At 36.6% G+C, this 25978-nt stretch overlaps 2 protein-coding genes across 6 annotated transcripts in view; one reads left to right on the top strand and one right to left on the bottom strand.

The window, feature by feature from the left end:
- Positions 1 to 25978, bottom strand: part of Parg (poly(ADP-ribose) glycohydrolase) — a 105382-nt gene that overhangs the window by 36370 nt on the left and 43034 nt on the right. For all 5 annotated transcript variants that reach the window (XM_055612334.1, XM_055612330.1, XM_055612333.1 and 2 more), the window contains 6 exons: positions 22071 to 22163; positions 18135 to 18292; positions 13427 to 13506; positions 9241 to 9301; positions 5695 to 5770; positions 1153 to 1300 (listed from right to left, as the gene is read on the bottom strand). In XM_055612334.1, the coding sequence (XP_055468309.1) occupies positions 1153 to 1300; positions 5695 to 5770; positions 9241 to 9301; positions 13427 to 13506; positions 18135 to 18292; positions 22071 to 22163 (616 nt within the window). The remainder of the gene's footprint in view (positions 1 to 1152; positions 1301 to 5694; positions 5771 to 9240; positions 9302 to 13426; positions 13507 to 18134; positions 18293 to 22070; positions 22164 to 25978) is intronic.
- On the top strand, positions 23555 to 23823 carry LOC129680637 (small nuclear ribonucleoprotein G-like). Its single transcript, XM_055612341.1, has one exon. It carries the CDS (start codon positions 23574 to 23576, stop codon positions 23802 to 23804), a length of 231 nt encoding a protein of 76 aa, XP_055468316.1. The 5' UTR covers positions 23555 to 23573; the 3' UTR covers positions 23805 to 23823.

The following is a 25978-nucleotide window of genomic DNA, read 5'->3' as shown; positions in this document are numbered from 1 at the left end:
CCTGCTACAAAGAAATTCTGAGTAAAACCCAAGTGAAAATGGAGGTATGGTGGCACATGCCTGCAATCCCAGTGCTGAGAAGGGACAGGCAAGTGGATCTCAGAGGGTTACTGCCAGGCAGCATAGCCTATGCTGGAAAAGAGGTAGACAGTGTTAGCACTTGAGGACAGCATCTGAGGATGTCCTCCAGCCTCCATGAACATACGAGCACATGTAAATATCGTTTTATGGCTATATGGGTACATAATCACACACACATACATTAAGGCAACAATTTAATAAATTTGATGACAAAACTAAATCTAAGCATTTCAGAAACTCAATAAACTCCAAGTAAAATAAAATTCACACCCAGAGAAATCATAAAATTGTTAATAGACAAAGACACCTGAGAGCAAATCAAAGAAGAAAATTAGATACTCTCCTAAAGGTTGTCTGCAAATTCTCAGAGGCCAAGAGTGTGGCATCAAGACTGGAGCTCAGTCCTGACTGTATCACACACCTCTCTGCATGGAATTCAGTTTTATGTATATCTGATATAAGTCATAGCAGACTTTTTTATAACAATAACCAAATTTTCCCATACAAGGAACTACAGTTTCCTATACTAATCTCAAAGCAACTACAGAAAACAAAATTCAGTTCTATAGTTTTAAAAAAAAAAATCAGTGACTGATTAAATGTTTTGGCTTCCTGTAGATATGTTCTTTTAGTTACTCAAATGAAAAGTGTCACTCAGATATTACAAAAAAATTTTTAATGGGAGATAAAATGTATTACTACTCAAGACGTTTTTAAGAAAACAACTATGAACAATAAGTTTCAACTATTAGATGAGGGCCAGCAAGATGGCTCAATGAACAGAGAAGTTTGCCATTGAGACTGATGACCTGAATTCAATTCCTGGAACCCAAATGTTAGGAGGAGAGAACTAACATCCCCAAGTTGTCCTATGACCTTCACATGAGCTGTGGCATGAAGCCAACCCCCTCCCACCAATAAATAAATAAACTGTAATAAAAATTAAATACTGAGTCTAATGGTCACAGAAAAGAAATGCCTTGTCTGGGCAGCTTTTAATCTTCATTGCAGGGATTCAATATGAGAACACTGTGCAGACAGACAGACACACACATACACATACACACTAACCTGTGATAATAAGACACTCATTGTGATCCAGCACCTCTGTGAAGAGCCGTGAAACAATCAACTCAGGATTGATTAAAAAGCGGATTTCTTCCTGTACAAGTCCTGCACCAGTCACACCACCTCCAACAAAACGATTTGCAAAATCCACCTAGTGGAGAAAATGTAGTATCTAAACAGTGCTTAAGACACCTACAGACATGACAAAGACACACACACTCTCTATTAATGAAAACCAGTGCCCAGATCTTCTTAAGGCATGACTACAGTAGCTTACTCCTTCCATCTCAGGACTGCTAACATCTCTGTAGATTTCTTTAGGTTTCCAAACTTACTAAGGGACCAGGAAAATGAAGTCTTTAGATAAAATATTAAATAAAAACCTTGTCTGTCTCGAGTCGTTAAGTCTTAGCTTACCCTGAGGTTTCAAGGTCATTTCCCTACATCTATTATTCATCCTCCCTTTGTCTATTTTAAGTGACTTCAAGCAATCAAACCTTTATTTTCAGCAGTTGTTTTTGTTCTGTGGAAGAAAAAGGATAGTGGTTTGTTTGGTGTTGTTTTTAAAATTATTATTAATTACACAGTTTATTCACTTTGTACCCCAGCTGTAGCTCCTTTCCCTATCCCCTCCCAAGCCTGCCTTCCCTGCCTCTTCTTCTCCTATGTCCCTCCCCAAGTCCAATGATAGGGGAGGTTCTCCTCCCCTTCCATCTGACCCTAGTCCATCAGGACAGGCTTCTTTGTGTTCCTCTGTGGACTCGTAAGGCTACTCCCCCATTTTGTTTTTGTTTTTGTTTTGTTTTGTTTTGTTTTTTTAAGGTTGTTCGAGACAGGGTTTCTTTGTGTTGACCTGGCTGTCCTGGAACTCACTCAGTAGACCCTGGCCTCAAACTGCCATCTGCCTCTGCCTGCTGAGTGCTGGGATTAGAGGTGTACACCACTGTGGCCCAGCAAGAGATAAAATTTTTGTTCCAAATTAAACCCTAAGCCAAGCTGCATGAATACTACCAACTACTTTAAAACTATATCTAATAAAAGGGAAAATAAAATCCAGTATAAGAAAAAATATAATTTTATTTATATATGTAATTCAGTCTGTACGTCTACATTGGCATGTCTGTTCCTGTTTCAGGATGTAGGCAAGCGTTCTATAGAATGAAAGCCCAATTAGCTCCTGAAGATTCATGATCCTCAAAGGAATGCAAAGTCAACCTGCTGCATTACTTCAGTTTTAGACTGATTATTTAGATTACTTAGACTGTTTAGATTATTCTCAAGAGTTAGAATATATATCATATAAATATATATAATCATACACAGGTAAAACAACTTATCATGAACTGTAAGTAGTTTTTCAACTACTATAAAATATAAGATCTCTCAAAACTATTCATATTTTCTAAAACAGTGAAATGAAAATATGAAGCCAATTTTATAGAAGAGTAGAGCAAGAATACAAATCTTATATTCAGCAAAAAATATGAAAAGTCAGGGATTAACAAAGAACAATATATTTTTATATATTATATATTTCACCTTATATACTTTCATATTATATATATTTGTTTTGTTTTTTACACATAAGATCTTAGAAAACCCTGACAAATCCTGACAAATTACTGAAATGAGTATATAGAAAACCACGTATTTGAGATTGTACTCCAGAATACTAAAACTGAAAATAAAAACCCAGAATACTTATTCATCTTATATAGAAAAAAAAAAAAAAAAGATTTTGGTGAAACTAGTCTATTGACTAATTACCTACCTACATATGAGTTTTCTGGAAGTGGATGATGTGTCTTAAATATTTATCAAGCATTATACTGGGAACCAATGGGATACACAAGTCATGTAGGTCCTAGGACTGGAAGTAGAACTGGATGCGCAGCTAGCCGTGAAACAGTACTTGTCTGGCACATGCAAGGATCTGAGTTTTATCCCCACTGCCACAAAAAGAAATTCAAAAGTATGTGGCCTCTGGCCTCAAAGGATTTGCAATCTAGATGGAGTTCAAGTACACAAGCAGAGAGATTATATAATTAATAATGAAGCTCTGAGGATGTATGCTATGCTTTCTCAATAATGGAATGAAGTACAATCTGAGCACAAAGAGGACAATGCAGCTTTACAAAAGGAAGCAGCATTCAATTCTGAGATGGCTGACAGGCTGAGGAGAAATAAAATACTGTGTGAACAACTGCTGGAGAAGACTGTAAACAGCTTCCCCATCATTCCTAAAATGTAGAGGGTATCAAACACGGGGATAGAGATGATGATATAATATATCATCATCAGTATACAGAAGTTTTTAGTCAAATTTTGAGGTTCTGGGAAGGATTCATTTAGCAACTTAGACAAGTATTTTATTAAGATAACTTGGCACAGTCTTAGTTTCAAAAATATACTGGAAGGATGTAAAATTAACTATATAGCTACTGAATAACTGCGAGGGTCTCAAATAGGTCTGTGGTAGAATGTAGGAAAGAGAAGAAACCTAGCAATTTCAAAAATAAAATGGATAGATTTGAGAAATGCTAACTAACTACCAGCTACATGACCATCATTATGTTTTTACGAATATAAATGGGGTTTGATATCAATATAACTTGATTTTTACTGGAATCAGGCACATAACTGAAATAAGAAGATATGACCTATTAAATTTACACACTATGTGATAATAATTATGAAAACATACCATGTGATATTATTGTTTACTCTTTGACAAAAAAAGACCAAAGACAGTCATTATATGAAAGGTGGACATATAAATACACTATTAAAAAATAAACAGAAACCTAAGCTTCTAGTATTTACAATGTTTTTAATAAAGGGCTCTCTGTAACAGGTGAGAAACCTGCTCCAGTACATGAATAAAACCACATGAGTTGTTCTTAATGTTTAGCCAGTCATTTTCTAAGTCTTACTTTAAAGGTACTTGTTCAGATTACTCAGCTGCATTGTGACTTGATGAAAAGAGAGAAATGATAACACTCCTTACAGAGGTTTTGTTATTGCCATTCAACATAATATAATTTATACACTGCATAACAAGCTTTTGGAGCACTGCAATACAATATTCCCTGTTCTCCTGGGGAGATGTAGCATGGGTAGAAAGAGCAATTAATAGTGCCAGAAGCCTTTAGAGTAATCTTTTAACCTACCAAGGCCCCACATTTCACCTACAATATATTGCAGGCAGGTGGGGAGAATCTCAACCCTGACTGTTGGTAAATGATTTCTTGTCGAATTGTTCCGTAACAAGAGGTCAACATTCCTGTGGTGCTAACTAGCATTAGCATTGCTTAGTTCTTAGGTACATTATACCTCCCTCATTTTATCCAAGACTTTAATGTAGGAAAGGACTGCAAAAAGAAGGAAATGCAGCAAAAAGTGATATTCACTGCAACAATTTTTAAGCACGCTGAAAATTTATTTTTCAAGAAGAAGAAAAATTATGATTGTTTTTTTTTAACCATGAAGAATAGGGGTGTGTGTGTGTGTGTGTGTGTGTGTGTGTGTGTACACGCACATGTGGTGTTTGTTTGAGACAGGGCCCTGCTATATAGCTCAAGCAGATCTTGAACATGCTTTGTTTTGAACTTGCAGCAATCTTCCTAAATACAGGCATTACAGACATGTGTCACCACATCCACCTGAAACAAACTATAACTGGATAATATAAAGAATGCCTACAATCCTGGTACTCAGAAGACAACGGCAGGAGGGTCATAGGGTTAAGAATACCATGGATTATAGAGTGAGTCTAATATTAGTCTGAGCAACACAGTGAGAACCTGTCTTACAAAAACTAAAATAAACAGCAAAAAGAGCATGCTTCTTTTTCAGATGTTATGTATTAATATGCTACATGAAAATTTGTTGTAGAAACTATACAAAATTTTAGTTACTTTGGAACACATGTCTTTGATCTCATTAAGCTTCTGTCTCAGACCATCAAATGTTAAAATTTGAGGCCTAGCTTTTTAATCATCATTTAATTCAGGTTTTGGGGAAGAGATCATAGAAACAACTTCATAACAAAGGTTAAGGAATACCTAGGATTACCTGATTTTCCACAGGGAAAAGACAGCACAAATAGCTACATCTGTACTTTCAAAGTGTTCTATTTGGGAAAGAAGTCTGTTCTATCAGTCAGTCTTAGTTGTCTGCCTCCTACAACCAAACAAGGCTTTTGGTGGGATACAAATATCTCTAAGTAGTCATGATTTAGGGCAAAAAAAGCCTGTAAAGGAAAAGAACAAAACTGCCTACTGACAGCTTGTCAAGACTATACCCTGGGAATTTCATCCTCTGTCAACCCACTATCAATGTCTGAACCAAGAGGACTGATGTTGTCCAGATCTTGGGATTTCCTGTCAAAAGCTTTTATAAGAGACACACGAGCATACATGGGCAAACGGCAGCTGTCAAAAGTGATCTGTTTTGTGGTTTTCTCCTTACCTTTTTGCATTAAATCAATTTAGGAGACAAACAGGAAGAGTCTTAAATGTATACATTCTTCTGCTATTTACCTACCTGTAGCATGCCTCGGCCATTGCCTTCTATGGTACCCTCGTAAGTGACATGTAATCGTGTCAGAGGTTTTTCACATCTACAATGTAGAAGGTATTTTCTTAAGGTATGTAATTCACAACACATAAGTCTGAATATACAAATGACTATGAACAAGCAAACAAAGGAAACAACCCTGAATCTAAAGCCAGAAATAAATGTTAACATTCCCAGTATGGATCCTCCTATTTTTTTTTCTCACTAAAACATGCACATTTGCATTAAAATGGGACACAATGTTATTTTCCCCTACATAATATTGAGTTAAAAAACTGTCTCAAGTTACCAAAATGAAAATATATAAAATTTTATTATTATGCTCGAGTTTGCAATCTAATATGAAAAATTCGGCAATTACCTGCATGGTTCTTAGATGGGCCCTATGTTCACTAGTTTGATAACTAATGCATAGAAAGGGGTGTGAGTGGGATTCTGGTCTACAGAATTTCTATATTAAATTTTTATATTAAACCTTAGCATGTGTAAGTAAGTAACTCAGAAAGCACAATTATTTTCTTTTTCTTTCATGAACTACAGTTACTGAGATATTGGCCTGTATTATATCAAGTTGTAATTTTATTGCAGTAACCACATTTGAAGATGTTATTTTTTTCGTGGTGGATTCCAATCACCCCTCCAATTGCTTACTGAATGAAAAACTCAAGCTATATTAGGATATAACAGAGAGGAGACTCAAGCTAACTTAAATAGTATTCCTAGAATGTTTCTGGAATAGGTGGTGAATAAACACACAATCACACTCTCATTCCTACACACCCACAGGAACACACACCCTCACCCACAATTTAGAAGTACTAGTTACTGCTGAGACTTACTAACATTTTAATTTTGAGCCCATAAATATTTGTGGCCAAACTCTACTATAAAGGACAAATAAGTTTAACATATTTAATACAACTTCTGTTCTAAAACTTTTATTTGAATTAACTCAGTTAATTATCAGAATAACCTCCACTGTATAGATGGAAAAGAAAAGTACAGAAAGCATTTAATTGATTTACTTAAGCTAATAAATAAAAAGCAGTAGAGAGTTGCCTCTCATTGATCAAAACTGTTAATAGTATATCACGGTTTTAGAAAAGATCATATAATCTTTTGAAGAAAGTCTGTAGGTTCGGGTTAATGATAACTATTAAATTTTTGTTTCTTTGTTTTGTTTTCATATGTATATGTGGATGGTGCCTGAGTGCCACAACACTTACGTACAGGTCAGAATACAACTTGTGGGAGCTGGTTCTCTACTTCACTCATGTGGGTTCTGGGAATGGGATGCAATTAGTTTTTTGATCTTTTTTTTTTTTTTTTTTTTTAATTTCCCTTTCATAGTTGTAGTTTCCTAGCCATTTTATTCAAAGAGAGTATGCCTATGAGGATATGACTGGAAAGACAAAGGGGCACGATCTGGAAATCTGTGAGCTGTCAATCAGGAGTACTATGGTTGGCAGTATTTCTCCAAAACTGAAGCTGGCAACTATGTGTACCAACCAGTTCCCACTGTAATTAGGGAATGGCTACATAAATGGCGTGGTTTGTTTGAAAATTCCTTTAACTTCCTAGTAGCTCTCCACTTTGGTCTCTGCAAATACTCTACACTCTTGAGCCAAGAACCAAAGACACAGACTATGGCTTTCTGTGATTAACCAAGTCTAGGAAAAGTATATGCTAATAATCGAGTCAAATGCTCAGTTCTAGGCACCACATTTTAAGAGAAATCAATGAAATCAAGATATGTCAAAGGTAAGTTTATGTTTCAAAATAAGTTAGTATAGACTTCTGTCAATGTAAGAAGTAGAAGAAAGCACTTTTAAGATATTAAAAAAAAAAAAAGTTCAAATGTTGAAGAACTTTACAAATCAGAATCACTAGTTGTAGTGCCAGAAAAAAAAGAATAACCTAATGGGGTAAGGGACTTAGTTAAGACATGATTTAGGTGAAATAGAAGGTTAGGTACTAAGTAGCTAACAATGAAGGGACCGAGTTAAAATAGTGAGTTTCCCTTCAATGAGCCGTATGGGCTCCACCTACTGAAAGGACAACTGAGTCGCTGGCATCTACTGGGCTCCCCGGCCCTTCATCTCTAACTGCCATGGTTCCACGCAGATTTCTTTCCTGGCTTATGATCTCTCCATGTTCATGTTGTTTACTTCTATCTACTTCTCTCTAGTAAGAATCATTCCACTCATGCACTTAAGTCTTTTGAAGTTCTTCTTCCATCTCATAAATAAACATCTCCAATGACCAAAGTATCACCTAAGCAGACTGGTCCTTTCAAATTAACTAGCATAAGAGCCATTCTCCCCATCACTGATTCTGAACAAAATTACAAACTATGAAAAAACAAAAACAACAACAAAAATGAAAGAAACTCTCTTCTCCTCGTCCTCCTTGTTTGTTTGTTTGTTTGTTTGTTTTTCAAGACAGTTTCTCTGTGTAGCCCTGGCTGCCCTGGACTCACTCTGTAGATCAGGCGGGCCTTGAACTCAAGAGGTCCACCTGCCTCTGCTTTTCAAGTGCTAAGATTAAAGGCCTGTACCACCACCACCCAGCCAAAAGACATTTCTTAACATGAAATATATACCTAAAATGCACACAGTCTAAGTTTTCTTATATCTTTTTTTTTTTTTTATTTAAAAAGCTGGCCCATTTTCTTTAATCATTAGAGATTTGCTTTGGATTAGGAAATGTATTAACTATTTCAGAGTATTAAAGTTTTACAAATGTGGATTAACTGAGACTGGCTATCACTCTGTTCAGAATTTCCAGATAAAACATATGAAGAAAACTATAATTAGTGAGGAATCCACAAAATCTGTCAATTTTGCACATAGAAAATCAAATCTCAAAATTCCTGACATGCCAATTCTAAAACATAGTAAATGCAATGTTTCTCTGTATTGTCCTCCAGGAAGAAAATCTATTACAATATAAACACTGACTGCAAAAGGGTGTCAGGGAGAACATGGATGTTCCACTTAATAGCAGCATCTTCACATATAAAACCCCTCAATTCTAAACAAAACATGTTCCAGAAGGCTAACAAAGTCATGCATGAGAATGTTATTAAAGGACACATTAATAATAATAATAATAATAATAACCATAGAAGAGTCATTGTTCGGGAAGAAATTCCTTATATATTGGGCACTCAAAAATTGAAAATGCATTTTCCTAGGCTAGAGAGATGGTTCAGAGGTTAAGAGCGCTGGCTGTTCTTCCAAAGGTCCCGAGTTCAATTCCTAGCAACCACATAACCATCTATAGTGAGATCTTGTGCCCTCTTCTGGCGTGCATGCACACATGCAGACAGAACACTTTATAAATAATAAATAAATAAATCTGAAAGAAAGCGAGAAGGGAAGGAGGAAGGGAGGGAGGGAGGGAGGGAGGGAGAAAAAAACAAAAGACATCTTTCCAAGAGCTGTAAAAGAGAATCAGTCCTCTCATGCTCAAACAGACCCTGTAATTCTAAAGTTGACGGTTCATTATTACCTTTCCCATTCTGGAAAATCCTCCAGACTCTGTCTTGTAAATGTCACCAATCCAGTAGGTTCTACAGAAGTAATAAAAGACACACACACACACACACACAAAGTATTAATTTCTAATTTAAATATACTTAACCAAAGAATATGACTACCAACACCTACAAAAGCAGGCCCAACACCTATAAAAGCAGGCATAGTGGTGTGTGTCTACGATCACAGCACGGGGGGAGGGGTGGAAGCAGGAAGGTCAGAAATCCATACTCATTTCCAGATGATACTCATTCTATGATCCACTAAATCTGTAGATGGTGAGTCCTTGGATACAGAAGATCAGTTATACAGCAAAGTAACAATGAAAAATATCTAAGACTTAGAAGCTAACTTCTGGGTGTACCCTTTTAGACCATGTCACTGGGCTTAGATGTCAGGCAATAGCTCTGCTCAGATACATAGGCATTTTACCAGAAGGAGGAATTTTCGTGTTCTAGGAATTTAGGAAAAAAAGATAATCTGTTTTCAAAAAAACCAATATATTTAAAAGAATCAAAATTAAATATTACTAATGTAAATAATTTTGGAGAAAAAAATGTTGGATTACTGGGTTTTGTTTGTTTGTTTGTGTTGTGTTGTTTTGCCAGTCAAAAGCAAAAAATTAATCAGCTGGCCAGAAGTAATTTGTCTGCTTCAGATTAAAGAAGAACAAATTAAAAGGCTGATGCCATGTTTGCTTTCTTCTGGGGGAAAAGGGGCCCTTAAGCAAAAGAAGGAGATGTCAGAAACTATTAGTGGTTTTGGTTTTAAGTCCAGTGAAAGCTCAGCAATAATTTCATTCTTTCATTCCTGCGGACAATTCTGCATTTCTCTACTCCCAGTAACATACAGAACAACTCAAATATTATAGAGGCCAGTGGTATTAGAACTAGGACTTTTTGTTAATACAGATCTTAAAATAAAATAATCCTTAGATTATTTAAGACAAATGCACAGCATACTTAAAGCTCACAAGAAATTAAGTAATCCAAACATCGGAGAAGCAATATATATACATATATATTTATAGATACACATACACATACATATACATATGAAACTAAGGCATATCTTATCATTCAATTCTTCAGCAGAGAAATGGAATCGTTAAATATGATTTACACATAAGAGAGACTTAAAAAAATGCAGACAAAGCAAATAAAGGAGAGAATGACATGGCTCTCCAGCAGAACTAGAAATATGTCTTCAGAGCATGTCTGAGTTTTCAAGTTTTAAATATTTAACCTGTAAGATTCTTTATTTCTAAACTATATAAAATAATTAATTCAGAAGACTATTACAGCTTATACTCCTGAAGTCCTCATCATGAATATTAAATACATATGTTTAACCAAATTGAGAAGTAGGTCCTGTTAGAATTATGTCTTGTCCATTCTAAAGCTAGGTTTTATTTTGTTTTCTTCCATATTGATGCTAAATTGATGAAACTAGCACACTATTTTACAGTGGAGCTCCCAAGGCAGTGGTCTAGATTAAAACAAAACTTTCCCCCAAAAGGTTGGTGTGCAGCGTTGACTTGAGATTGGATCAAATCCTGTTGCAGGTCTATGCAGAACAACTGGTAGTAGGATTCCAGGCCTGGCTTGTAGTTTATAGATCAATTCTCAGAGATTCTCCTGTTACTCTACCAAGAGTCACAGCAGAGATGTGTAATTTTCTGCTATCTCCTTTCTGCACAGCCAGGTTGATTTCTCATTTATTCTTGACCAAGAGCACAGATGTGCCAGTTTTATATGTCAGCTCACCTATGACAGCCTTCTATTTTTGAGTGTCTTTTCCTTAGAGACACATAATGTGATAAAACTTCCTACTATAGATGAATTTGGAGTTTAATGCACTATGGTACTTTAATCCAACTTCTGAAGTGTATGTACAGTAAACTCCAAACTCTACTCACAAGCTTTTCATTCCCTTCAGCCATTGGAGTTACATCAACACCTAGAGTAACACACACCGTTACCTCTGCAAAGAAGTAAATTACTATGCACAGAGGGAAAGGGGAAGAAAGGAAGCATTTGCTTATCTAATTTTTGTTTTGTTTTGTTTTGTTTCAAGACAAGGTTTCTCTACATAGCCTTGGCTGTCCTAAAACTCACAGAGATCCACCTGCTTCTGCCTCCGAGAATGCTGGGATTACAGGCATACAACACTACACCCAACTAAATTTACACATTTATATATAATTTATTTCTTCAATCCAAGTCCCAAGGCTTATAAGTGTTTATATATTTCTAGTTAAACAAACAAAAGCTTCTAGATTTTTTTCCTCAAATTAAATGACGTCTTAAATTTAAAGAAGATAGCTAAGTAAGTTAGCTTTTAGAAAAGGAATAGATGATTTGATCCTCAGAATAGAAAAGACAGCTTTCAATTACATATTTATATCTAAAGCATGTTAATAAAAATAACTAGCAGCTTGACACTACATTGAACTACATAATTGTAATTCTAGAAATTAAAGGTGGGGATAGAAGGACTCTGAGTTCAAGGCCAGCTACACAGTGAAAATTCTCTCTCTGTGTGTATATGCACACGTGTGTTTATTTATCTTCATCTGTTTGTGTGTGTAAGCCAGAGAACATATGGTATTCCTTAGGCAATGCCAACTTCTATTCATTTGTTCGTTCGTTCATTTGCCCGTTCGTTCATTCAAGACAGAGTCTCTCACTGGCCTAATAAGCTAGGTTGGTAGCTCGTCAGGTATGCTCGGTTGGCTGGCCAGAGAACACAGAAGATAGCCTGTCTCATTCCATTGCAGGGATTACATGTGTCAACCACCACTCTGGCTTTTTTTCACATGGGCACTAGGGAATCAGCTAAGATCTTTACCAGACCTTTATAAACTCCCCAGATCATAGGTCACATTTTAAACAAATCATCACAAATTCTAATTTAGTTGTGTATTTTAATAAGACTGAACAATCCTGCATTTTTCTTAATATTTCTTTCAGTACAGGGTGCAAAACTAAGTAAGCTATAAACACTATTTTATTAAGAAAAAATACGGTTTTCCCTTTAAATACCAAATCTTCTTCACTAGACTTCGTTCTACAAATCTGACCAACATTTAGCAACACTGTATTTAAAGGGGTAAATGACCTTAAAATGACTTCAAGATGTGATTTAAGACAATCCCACAAGCTGGAGGACTAGAAAGGAAGAAAGCTAATTTTACTTGACCAGAAGAGACCTGACTTTTTCAGCAAATCTGGTTTTCTTGTACCTTGTAAGAAAGTCTACCTACTGGTAATAGTTAACATAGTAAGCATGTATCTTCTTGCTTAATAGCTGCATCTACCTATGAAGTAGTTATAATTCTCTCATAGATTATAATCTGCTTCAGGAAAAGTGAAATAGAAAGGCCCACAGAGAAAGACAGACATGTGTACACTAAGTGTGACTCAGCGTCAGAAGCACCCTGAGCAGGGCTTAAGTGGATATGCTGATATAAACTAGAGACAAGCTGGAAGAAGGAATTTCAGTTGGGGAATTCTCCAGATCAAACTGGTCTGTGGCCATGTCTGTGGGCGACCACCCTGCTTAATGATTGAATGGTAGGTCTGGCCTACTTTGGGCAGGACCTGGGCAGGTGAGCCTAGGCTATAGAAGAAACTGAGCCTGTAAGCAGTGATCCACCATGGCTTCTATTTCAGTTTCTGCTTGAACTCCCTTAGTGATGAACTGTGACCTGAAGTGTAAGCTAAAGTAACCCTCTTCCCCAGGCTGCTATAATGTTTATCATAGTTACAGATATCAAACTAGGACAGCGGGATAGGAAAGAGAGGAATGAGAGGAAAAATGAATGACTTGACCTATGAAAATTAAGCTAGCTAATGCTTCTTTAAATAAAAAGCATCCTTAGTGTATTTTCCAGTCATTTTACTTTCCTTTGAAAGTCATTTTGAGTCACAACAACCGTTGGGTGTGTATTTCAAAGTACACAGGTCTAATTTCAGCTATTACAGTACACATTTATGTCTACACATAAACATCCTGTAAAATCTAGGATATCACATTAAATCATCACTATCTAAATATCTTTGAGCAATTATACTGCAAAATACAAATTTCTTAGGTTATTTGATTTGACTTTTCACCATCAGCAAGAAAAATTATAGTAATGAATGAAAGGAATTTACTTTTCTCTGTGACTCTTCGAAAGTAGCAGAAGAGCGTTTTCAGCTTCTCTGGTTTTCGTGATGAGCGTCCTTCAAACAACCTGAAAGTATCCACGAGTAAAGGGTTAAAACGTCTTTGTGATTCATAGACACCAAATTTCTATTCTCAATCAAACACTAAAAACAAATTCTTCCAGAAGGCAGTCCTGGAACTTTGGAGAGCCAGAAAACTGATGTGGATTCAAAAGGCACCTAGGAAAAAATTAACCTGGCTGCAAACAGCTCCTTCAGAGCAGCTGAGTTCACAGTGGTGCTCTTCTTCCACCTTTTCCTCAGGAACAAGGCACTGTCACATCCCCAGTGTCAATTAGGGCCAGGCAGTTAATGTCTTCATGGCACGTGCTTTTTATAATGCACAATATTACTAAGCAGTTATGTGACTAAAAAAAAAAAAAAATGGCATCTCAGAAAAATCGTCATCCTGAGTATTTATAATAAAGTGAGGAAGTATGAGAGTCAAGACACAGACGGCTATGACAAGAAACTGGGAACTGAATGAGCAGTCTTTGGTAATTAAACAGATTCTGTTCTAAACTGGGTGTTTCTGTTTTCCTAATATTCCTAATGTATTGAATACAAAATTCCCAACAAAGTTCTATTTGGAGATAAGGCCTGTGAGGCCGTGGAAAAGGCTGAGATGAGATGAGAAGAGTCTAAATCCTGTAGGATTAGGGCCCTTATAAAAAGAAGAGGCAGCAGGTGAGACTGGGAGAAGGCATGGTCTACAAGACACGAGGAAACCTCACCTCAAACTCAATCACCAGCATCTTGATCAGGGATGTCTAGGCCCCCCCAAACTGTCAAAAAATAAATTCTGTTGTTTGAGCCAAACAGAGTTTGTTTTAGCATTCTGAGTTAATACAGATCCTTTGCTTGGTAGCAAAACCCAAGCCTTCTCTGTACTGCCCAGTATTCAGCAACCCCGATTTGCACTGTTTAATTCTGTTTTCTTTGTCATGGCATGGCATTGTTATTGTTAACATGTAATTCAATTTATCCGGAGAAATGCAGGGCTTTAGAAGCATATGACCTGAGTAAGTAGTTTCATTATAAGCCTTCACACAAAAGCACATTTTTGGGCATAAGACCTAGCTTTCCAAAGGCATTTAAAAAGCATGTGAAGATTCAGTGGCTATAAATAATGAAGATTCTCTGCCCCTAGTCATATATTCTGCTTTTAAATCCAGAAAGCCTTCAAGTAAAAATCTTCTCTAGTAAGTGGTAAAATGGGTACCATTTTTCATGATTAGAAGAACAATCTTATGTAAGAATATAGAAAGGGGCAAGACAATTCACAGAAAATGTAAGAAAATGGAAAGGAAATACAGAGAAGGAGTCTACATAGAAGGATCTGAATTCAGAGTCAACTTCTAGAGAAATAATTTGTATGATCATTACCTAAAAGGGATGCCAATACTGTACAGTATTTTACCTAACATATGGTCTGCTCTAAAAAATAATTTAACAGTACATATAAGATAACTTTTATTCATTTCAGATTTGTTGTTCTAAAATACTTACTATAAACATGCTTACATCTAACTGGCAGCTAAAAGGAGACTAAAAAGATTTCAGCCTGATCTCTTCTGTACTACTCCAACTACACAGTCTGTTTAAATAAAAACGACAGTGGAGATGAAGAAGTCACAAACATCCTACATCAATAAACATGTTTACTAAATGAATACCTTGGTTTCTATACAAAATCCCTTTCTAAAATTACTACTTAATAGAAGAAAGGAGTATGTATATATAGCCGCCTTTTTTTTTTTTTTTTTTTTCCTTAGGGACAAACAGATGTACTATTCAATTCAACTAAGGGGAGAAGTTCTTTTATATGACTATTACAGAAAGAGGAGAAAATGACTACTGCCCTTACTGAATAATTTCCCCAAAAGGAAAAATGTCCCATATATTGTCAGGTTCTTATAAAATCACATAAAAGCTCTCACATTTCATTACCATAATTGTAAATTATTAACCTTAGTAGTTCCCTGGGATCACAGACTTATTATCCTAGCAATATGAACTTTTCTAGAACATTATATGGTTATTATTACCAGTACAAACAAATGTAACATTTTATTTTACAAACTTAAATCTTAAAGGTACAGAGCTGGGCACGGTAGTTCATGGCAGATCATGCCAGCACTTGGGATTGCATGAAGATCTAGAGTTTTGTGAGTTCAAGGCTAGCCTGAGCTACATGACAATGTCTCAAAAGAACCAACTAGCCAGCCAACCACCCAACCTCAAATTCTAAGTTTCAGTAGTATAAATCAAGCAGTATTTGAATGTATTACATTTACTCACTATTCCAAGCCCAATTCAAATTACTGTGTAACCAATAAGCTTTCTCATATTCTTTTATGTAAATGCCAGTTTTCTTTCTAAAAACTTATTCTTATGTGTGTGCACGCATAAGAATGTGTGTACAACTGCACAAATGTCACGGTGTACAGAGGTTAGAGGACAACTTTGGAAGCCGGTTCTTCCCCTCTACTATGGGATTAGGGCAACTAACTCAGATATCAGGATTGTATGTCAAACACCTTTCTTACTGAGCCACTTCAGTCATCATGGTCCTCCTCCTCCTTCATATACAGCCCTGGCTGGCCTGGAACTTGCTACATAGACCAGGCTGGCCTCAAAAAATAAAAAAGATCCATTTGCCTTAATAAAAAAGATCCATTTGCCTTATTCATTAATATCTGCCTCAGAGAGCTGACATTAAAGATGTGCACCATCATATCCTGCATTTCTCATTTTCTCACAGGGCTAAGAAGGTTCTCTCTCACACACACTTTCTCTTTCTGTGTGTGTCTGTCTCTGTCTCTGTCTCTGTCTCTCTCTCTCTCTCTGTGCATAAGTACAGTCAATCAGGAGAAACAGGTTTAAAATCTTTGTTGACAATTCTCCAGTTTGTTTCCACTCTGCATAACCACTCAAATAAAATGAATTACTCTATTTTTGCATCGTGGAAAAAATAGTAGAATTTATAGGAAATAGACATGAAAAATGTTATCATAAGAATGATATACAATGGCTGGAGAGCTGGCTCAGAGGTTAAGAACCCTCATTCTTTCAAAGGTCCTGTGTTCAATTCCCAGCAACTACATGCTGGCTCATAACCAACTATAGTAAGATCTGGTGTGCAGGCAGAATGTTGTATAAATAATAAATAAATCTTAAAAAAAAAAAAAAAAAAACAAAGGAATGATATACAAGCCTGACAGACATGGGCCTGGGAATTGAGAGGATATGAGACAGATGCAAGGACAGAAAGACATTCAAGGAGAGAGAGAAAGAGGGGGTCACTAACAGTTTTCAAGTATCACCCAATTTTAAACTTCCCAACCCCTTTTTGTCTAATGTAGATATTTCAAAGTTCTGAGAATATATATCTGAAGTGCATTTTTCAGTCAGAAATATATATGCAAGTTTGTACATAAGCCAGGCCATAATAATCCTTGGCCATGCAGGATACACATTTACACATCTCATTACATGATAATTACAGATTAATTTTTTAAAAGCCAACAGAAAAAAGCTAGTCAGGCAACCTAACTTTGTTCTAAACAAACAAAAAAGAAACATTTTGCATTGTCAAGGGAAGAAGTCAGCAAAGGGTCAGATAGTTATTAATGTGTGTTTTTCCTTCCATACTTATATAGAAACATGGTTAAATGAAACCTTCCCATGAGTGGAAATACTGAAAAACATTATTGGAATTAGATTTCACACACACACACACACACACACACACACACACACACACACACACCCTCTCTCTCTCACTCTCTCACAGACACACAGCTTTAAATTAAGAATCAATGCCATTGGTATATAGTAAATCAAGTCGAAAGTACTATAACCTCCACTTTAAAGCACAAGCAAATGATACTATGGGATCTAGCCAGAAAGTTTCCTGGCTCCTTTATGAGGCACTCTGCCATATGGCCCCAGCAGCATTTTCAATTCAGGGAAGTGGCAGATGTAAAAGCCTCCTGGGCTGCCCACTGCTGAGACTCACAATTTATCTCTGACCATCTAGTTTCCATGTGATTTCAGAAGCATCAATGCTAATCACATTGGAAGCCTTTATATAAACGTTCAGGCTGAAAAAGGCAAGCAGGGGAAAAGGTCAGAGGTATTTAACATAACTAAGCAGGCCTGGAAAAACACAACAATAAATAAAAGAAAGAAGGCTTATTCAATTTATTGACGTCAGCCACCCACCACATACTTTGACCATTTTTCTTATTCAATCAAGTGGCTAGCCATATCTCACTTAGGACAGAATACACACACACACACACACACACACACACACACACACACACACACTTCTGAACTGCCATAAGTTATAAAGTATATACAAACCAGCACTCAAGGGAGGAAGAAAGGAGCGACGGAGGGAGGAAAGAAAGAAGGCGGGGAGTGAAAGAGAAAGGAAGGGAGAGGAGAGTAATACATAATTGGTTTAGAAAATGGTTTATCATACTTGATCTTCTAGAAGCATAGGGAAAAGGGACTTTGTTTTGTCTTTCATTTCTTGAGCATTCTCAGAGCACTCTGCTTTTGTAAGACGTGAGCAGAATACAGTATTCAAATCACTCAAAAATACTCGTTCTTTCCACCCTTCATGAGGTTCTCTCTGAAAACATACCGATTGAAGTTAATGTCTGGGTAAGTAGAATACTCTGATTTCATCTTGGCATTCCGTCGGGGGAACGTACAGAAGAAAGCGTTAGCTAAAAGACTGGCGATCTGTTCCTGCGACATTGTAATAGAATGATTCATCTTCTGTTTCAGAAGTGGTAGTGGCTGATGAAGGAAAACAAAATACAGATGAGAAAAGCAATAATTAGTTTAGCAATTCTGAAGACAGAGGTACCAAATTGCATTTTCTAAATTAAGGCAGGAATAATTTCAAGGCACTCTTGAGTCCTTAAATCAGCAATCCTGTTAAAGTCAAGGGCTGATTATCAGAGATGATTGGGAAAATGTACTCATTCAACAAGGTTCAGTTTTCTAATCAATAATGACACTGAAGAGGACACAAAACATTACTTACCACTGAAAACTAAGACTGCCTCAGAAAATAAACATTAACAAATTACCCTTGTAATGAAAATTAAAACAAGATGGAATAAAAATGGAACAGTCAATTTCACTATTAAAATGAGTTACATTCTTATATTAAAAATGGTGGGATGAAGTATGTTTTCCTAGTCCTAGATAAAACAATTAATATGATCAAATAAATAAGTCGTTTCCCTATTATAAATCAAACTGCCTATTATTAATTTCTTTATGAGAACCAAATCTAATTTTACTAAAGCATTTAACAGAACATGTGAAATCTGCCACACAGAACTCTATGTAACTTGTAAAACCAAAGGCATATTTTATGTAATAAGACACCCCAAGTCAAGGATGATGTAGGACATTTTCCTTCAGTCTTGACTCTAAAGTGTCTTCTTGTGCCAACCCATACATCACGACCTGTAAGCATAGGACCTGAGCATTGTAGTCAATGTGTTGTGTTCTAATTTAAGTGCTAAAACGGTGGCTTTACCGACATGCTGGTAAAATGAAAGACTATCATCTACCAGCTTCCCGTAAGTTAAGTTTAAAATAGTGCCCTTAATGTTGTAGAGATCTTTCCTTCTCCCAGTCAGCAATACACAAATCTCAAGCCAGCTGCCTCAAATGAACCATCCTGATCACACCCTAGGCACCACCACCTAACTAGGACAGCAGAGCTACATTTTCCTAAGCAACAGGAAAAACACGCTGGCACAAGAACAAGTTTGGTGGCAAGAAGAAAAAGTTAGATTTACAATTCAATTCCAAAAAAATCCAAAGGTAAGCAAACAAAGGAAAAGTAAAGAAATTACTTTTACACACCAGGCTGTAGTTGTCATCTCTTACAAGGCAGAGGAATCACAAAGTTCACACTGACCTCTACTTTCTCTCCAAAACATTTATTTACAACCTAGGTTTGAGGTCAGGCAAGACAACAGAAAATAAATGGCATAAAACATACTCATGATTGTTTCTAACTTTTAATTGTAATTTACCAAGATATCCATGAAAATAATGTTTTAGGCTTAACTGACTTGACACACAAATATTTTTCATCTCCTCTGTCAAATAGATTTTTTTTTAAAGAGTAAGTAATTTCTGTTCTCTTGGTGAGAAGAGATGCATCAAAGCTCACACTTAGTGAAATGAGAGCAGAAATCTTACCGCCAAGCCCTAGCTAGAAGACGTTAGGAGGCTAACTACTATAAACCAAGAAATTTCAAAAGCCCCAAACTTTGATCCCTTTGATTTTCTTTTTAGGAACCTAAGATTCATCTTTTAAATTTGATGTAGCGTGCTAATGTGGCAAATCACTAAATACAAGCATGAGCAATTTAACTTCAAAAACATAGTTCTTCCTTAGAGTGTTAAATTAAAATGTTAATTTTTCATAACAGGGAATGACTTTTCTCTAAAGAACAGAGCATGTAAACTAAAACTTTCTCCCATCAGTATAGTAATGGAAGAATGAAGGTATTCTAAGCCAGGATAAAAAGCCAGACAGATATTATTTGATGTAACTCTACTTAGCAACTTATTATAGCTTATTAATTTAAGGAATAAACAGTTCATAAAATAAGACATGGAAACCTCTCCTACAGCATATAAGAATGCAGCAAAGGAGTGCACCATCCATGTCTAAAAAGTAGGCACTGTCTTTATGAGCCAAACATTGGATTAAAAGAGCATTTAACTAAATAAGCTTCTCATAAAACTCAGTGACACAAAGAGGATCTCCCTTCCAGGAGAACATAACCTATTGGAAGAAAACAGGAAAAGTCCTGAGTCAAAGCAATGTGGGAAATGCGAGTTGAATACTACAAGATTATTCAGTTTCACTGGTAAAAGCAAGGAAGGCGTTCAGAAGAAGTAGCAAAAGACACCTGGAAAGTAGGTAGAGCGTCAACAGGCAAGAAGAATAAGGGAAAAGGATGCAGAAGGAATATCAGCAAACAACTTCTAAGACAAATAACAAAAGCGGTTTAAAAATAAATTTCTCTATCTAATAACCATAAACTTAATTTCAGACACAATACATTGCTGAGGTGACACCAAAGTTAGGCAGCCTTGGAAACAGCACAGTAAAATGCTAATAAGCACGGCATAATGACAAACACTCACTGGCTTTTGACTGAAGAGAACACGGCCTAAACATTGGACATGTTTAGGCTATCTGAGCTATCCCCAAAGACTGTGATTGTTTTAGGTGTGCAATGATTATCATCCCATACATCCAAAAATGTCTCTGCCTAAAATATCCACAAGGACCCCAGGGAGCAAGTGTTAGTAGAATCCTGGCTGGCATCAAAGTACAGGGAGCTAGCCCTAGAAATAGAAGGCAAAGACAAAATCCAGGCCACTGTGGTGAAGAAAACACATGGGGAAAATAAAACAAAAAACTATGAAGAGTAAAACTGCAACCTTCTCTGAAGTTTAAAAGTATGTTCACAAGTTCCTTAATACTTCTCCTTTAAGAAGTCTCCAATGGACACTCCACACCCATATATACATATGCAGCACTAATTAGACTTAGTGGATTATAAAAAAGAAAAAAAATAATAATTATATGATGTTGGGAGGGCAACAGGGAGGTTATCAGAAAGGTAGCTGTTGGGAAAATGACAGTATGATTAAAATACATCTATGAAATTAAAAAAATAAAGATTACATTTTTAAAAAACTGGAGGAGTCTATTTCCCTCCCCCTTGAGTATGGTTTAGACTAAATGAATAGCTCCAATAGGCAGAAAAATAGAAGTGACACAGGATGGAATTTGGCCCTAGAAGGCACTGCAGCTTCCCTCCACTCTCATGTGCACTGAGGAAGTCAGCTACCAAACATTGAGGACACCTAACTAGCATATGGAAAGGCCCAAGTGAAGCCTCCTGCAAAGGGGTAAGTGATCCCCAGCCAAGCCTTTAGATGGCCACAAGCCTCGCTGACACCCTGACTACAACCACAAGAGAGACTATGGGCTACAACTTACTCAACAAGTTGCTCTTAATTTCGTGACCAACAGAAACTAAGATGGTGCATAACTATTATTTTAAGTCACTGAGTGTTGAGGTTATCAGTTAGGGAGCAATGTGTAATTAATGCATTCCAAACAAAATGATGTAATGTATTTTTTTCTCTTAGTTTTAAATGTTTAAAAAGTGCCATGAGTTCAACTGTTAAGAGTGATATTATCACTTTTGTAGGAAGGTGAGGGAAATGTAGGTAGTATTAAACATCTTGAAAAAAAAATACACCAAACCAGTAGTTTGTTTTAAATAATGATTTTTAAAAGACATTGTTTAAACAAATGGAGGAAAAGGGGTCTGGGTAAACAAACGGCAATAGCAACAAAGGAAGCTCTAAATTGAATGCTGCATCTTTAATGGTTTTCCGCAGTGTCCTCTCCAGCCTCTAACCTTTCCATGACAGCAAAGCTGCCACATTCTTTAGCACCATCTCCTTTCCCACCTCAGCCATCTGAGTTCAAAGAAAGCACTGAGAAGTTACATTTACTAACCTGGGTGCAAATATTTGGCAGACAGAGTGCAATTTTCACCATGTCAGGTAAAATGGACTGATACAAATGTTGAGCCTCTGCTTCTTCAAGAACCTGAAAACCAATGAAATACATTGTATGAACTAATAGTGGTGAAGAGTAAGCAACGAACATACATTTACGTTAATTCTGAATTCCCACTGTAAGGTACGGCGTCATGACCAACAAACACATGTAGAAACATACCAACAGGTCAGGTCCACCAATAAATTTACAAATTCATATCATTTACGTAAATGTCTTCCAAAACCAAAACATCCCCAAATCAAGTCTCTCTCACATCAACAACATTCAACAATAAATGTAATATTTATAAAACCAGCAGGTTGGTTTAGGAGGGAAAGGCACGTGCCACTAAGCCTAATGACCTGTGTTCATTCCCTAGACTCTATATAGTAGGAGAGAACTGATCCCACAAGATACCTTCTGACCTCCTTATGCACATACATGTGCACAGACACAAACAAACAAACAAAAAGTATACTTTAAAGTAATACTTGTAATTAAAAAATAGCACACTCTACCTTGGTTATGTCAGCTGAAAACTGAACACCAAGGCCTCTTTCAGAAACTCTAAAGGACCCACTTAATATTAACAGTCATTAACATAAAAAAAGTCATAATTATTCCGAAACATACTGTCTGTGCCTGAACTAACCCACTGGTTTTAATAATGTTGCTCATTATGAAGAAATAATGAGACTCCTTATGATCTTAAGAGTTTTCCCTTGCTAGGGACATTTGGGAAGGCAAAACCACATTTCATGTATCACACCTGAAAGTACACCAAGATGATTCATATGGTCCATGTGCATCTATTTTTCAACTCTACAGCAAGGAACACAGGATGGTAATTAATTAATTCTAAGGGAAACAACAAGTTGCAAAGAACAAAAGTGCTATTTATTAGCACCCACTGTAAAAAACAGGACTGATGAAGCTAAAATGAACCTGACAACTACGGCAGGACAATGGGGAAGCAGTAAGAAGGCTTCCGTTAGTGGTGTTGGGGGAATCTGAACAAAAGCCAAGTCCTAAGTTCCTACAGAAGAGAAAGTCAGTACACTAAAATGGGTAGGCATGGCAGCTGACCGCCTGCAATCCCAGCACTCCAGAGGTTGAGGCAGGAGGACCATTACAAGTGTTAGGCCAGCCTGGGCTACAGAGTAAAATTCTGTCCAGTTTGGAACAGTTAAGTGGCTACATCCTTAGAATAAGCCTCTTTTATGCCTGCTAAAAATAAAAACTAAATTTAAAAGGTATTCATCCTTTATTGCTTCATAGCCTTGTTTTTCTATATCTAAAAATGTTAAAAGCATATTAATGCATTTGTTCACAACATTCAGATGCTTCTAGTTCATAATTCCTTTATGCTTTGTAAATCTTTTCATTTTGAAGAAATTAAATATTGACAGGATGTCATAAAAATAGCATGCCAGGTGCCGAGCCCGCTGAGGAGTCGCCATGAGTAAGGCCCACCCTCCCGAACTGAAGAAATTTATGGACAAGAAGTTATCGTTAAAGTTAAATGGTGGCAGACATGTACAAGGAATACTTCGGGGCTTTGATCCCTTTATGAATCTTGTGATTGATGAGTGTGTGGAAATGGCAACTAGTGGGCAACAGAATAACATAGAAATGGTGGTCATACGAGGAAACAGCATCATCATGTTAGAAGCCTTGGAAAGAGTCTAAACGATGTCTGTTGAATAGAAGCATCTGCATCCCTCCTTAAAGGACCTGTTTGATTGTGATGTAGAATTGGGTCATGTATATTTTCATACGAAACTTTTTGCTAAATAAATTTTTGTGATACTCAAAAGAAATAGCATGCCAAAGTTCATTATACCTTTTATACATTTCCCCACAATAATCACATTTTATATGCCCTATACTACATTATTAAAACCAGTATATTTATTAATAGTGTTAAACGTGTGTGTGTGTGTCAAGGACCAAATATACCAGGGCATAGGGGTCTTTTCTGAGACTGTTTCTCCAACCAAGGACCATGCATGGATATAACCTAGAACCCTGCTCAGATGTAGCCCAATGCAGCTCAGTATCCAAGTGAGTTCCCTAGTAAGGGGAACAGGACTGTCTCTGACATGAACTCATCGACTGGCTCTTTGACTTCCCCCCTTCCTCGCCCCAAGGGAGAAGCAGCCTTGCTAGACCACAGAGGAACACATTGCAGCCAGTCCTGATGAGACCTGATAAGCTAGGGTCAGATGGAAGGGGAGGAGGACCTCCCTATCAGTGGACTAAGAGATTGGCAGGGAGGAGATGAGGGAGGGAGCATGGGAGGGTAGCATTGGGAGGGAATAAAGGAGGGGACTACAGTTGGGATACAAAGTAAATAAACTGTAACTAATATAAAAAATAAAAATTTAAATTAAAAGTGTGTGTGTGTGTGCCATTTTACATCATTTAATCACACATATATACCTGTAACCAACACCAAACAAGACAGAAATGTTCATTACAAAAACAGAACTTTCACTATCCATTTATAGTTACCCCTTATCCTCACTGACTCTAACACTAGCAATTACTATTTCCCAATCCACAACTTTAAGTCATGTGGACAGACCCATACAGTCTGTGTTCTTTCAGGTTGACTTTTCATTAAAAATTTTAAAAAGTCTCAAAAGTCCCAAGAGGTTGTTGTAGGTTCACACTTTCTCATGACTGTTACTAAGTGCTATTATGTGACTTAAACATACCATCAAGGAACATTTTGCTTTCCAGTTTTGGGTGCTATAAACTGCTGTGATTTGACTGCATCCTTCATCGGTTCGTGTGCTGGGAGACTGGTCCTCAGAGTGGCACAGATGGGAGGTCATTTAAAACCACTAAGCGACTAATCTTATTAGAAGGTCACTGTGAATCCTGTTCTTAGGGGCATTAATGTAGTTCTCCTGGGTCCTTAGCTGATACTCAGAAGAGGGTTGTTAAAGAAAAGCCCTTTCTATGTTTCTTTGGTCTCCTGTCTCACCATGTGGTATCTCTCTGACTCTCCATTCCATGATGTCGTTTTCAGAAAGGCTAAGAGATCCTTGAAACCTCCAAAACTGTGGGTTAACAAATGTCTTTTCTTTATAAAAAGTACCATTCATTTCTAATTTTATCTGTTTCCTTTCCCCTTCTTATGGGTTATTTTATTTTAGAACAGTAGAGAATTTCATTTGTGTATCAAAACCAAAAAACTTCCGACTGCATCTTTTTAAATAGAAAAATTAAGATAACTATACACAGAACACTCAAATGCATACTGATTAGTTTCTATATTAATCTTTTATTATTGGCCTCTGTCTCATATCTATCTATCTATCTATCTATCTATCTATCTATCTATCTATCCAAAAATCCACTTTTAAATGGATTTTTAAGTTACACCATTACATTTCTGTCTGTTTAACCATAAGTATAATTCTTGCAGAATTACAAGACGTTCAACAAATAACAGGCATGATTATAAACAGGCACAAATAAACAGGCACTCCCTGCCTTGTTTAACAGTTTACATCTACTGCCACTAGTCAAACTTTAAGAATTTGTTCTCATCTCTCTGTGATGTTTTCTTCTACTTGTTTAATGGGTCCTTCCTCCATGACTGTATAGCTCAACTCACATACAAGTAAGAGCAGTTATTATAGTTTATAATTATTTCATTAGTTTTTCCCCCTTGCCTCAAATGTACAAAACATTGAACATATAAGGATTGTGTTGTAAATATCTCAAATCCCCACTACCAAGCACAATACATAATAATACTCATCATTTGCTGAGGAAGAATGGGCTGACAATGAAAAAGCTGGGATGTAGCTCAGTGGTTGAGGCATTGCTTAGCATGTACAAGGCCACTG

Source organism: Psammomys obesus, unplaced genomic scaffold (assembly GCF_907164565.1).
Source record: "Psammomys obesus unplaced genomic scaffold, mPsaObe1.curated_primary_1811, whole genome shotgun sequence".
Taxonomy (NCBI): domain Eukaryota; kingdom Metazoa; phylum Chordata; class Mammalia; order Rodentia; family Muridae; genus Psammomys; species Psammomys obesus.
Note: the sequence above shows the minus strand (reverse complement) of the source record. Positions and strands in the feature narration are given on the sequence as shown.

Coding starts and splice junctions, on each gene's coding strand:
- LOC129680637 (XM_055612341.1), top strand. CDS start 23,574: ATGAGTAAGGCCCACCCTCCCGAACTGAAGAAATTTATGGACAAGAAG.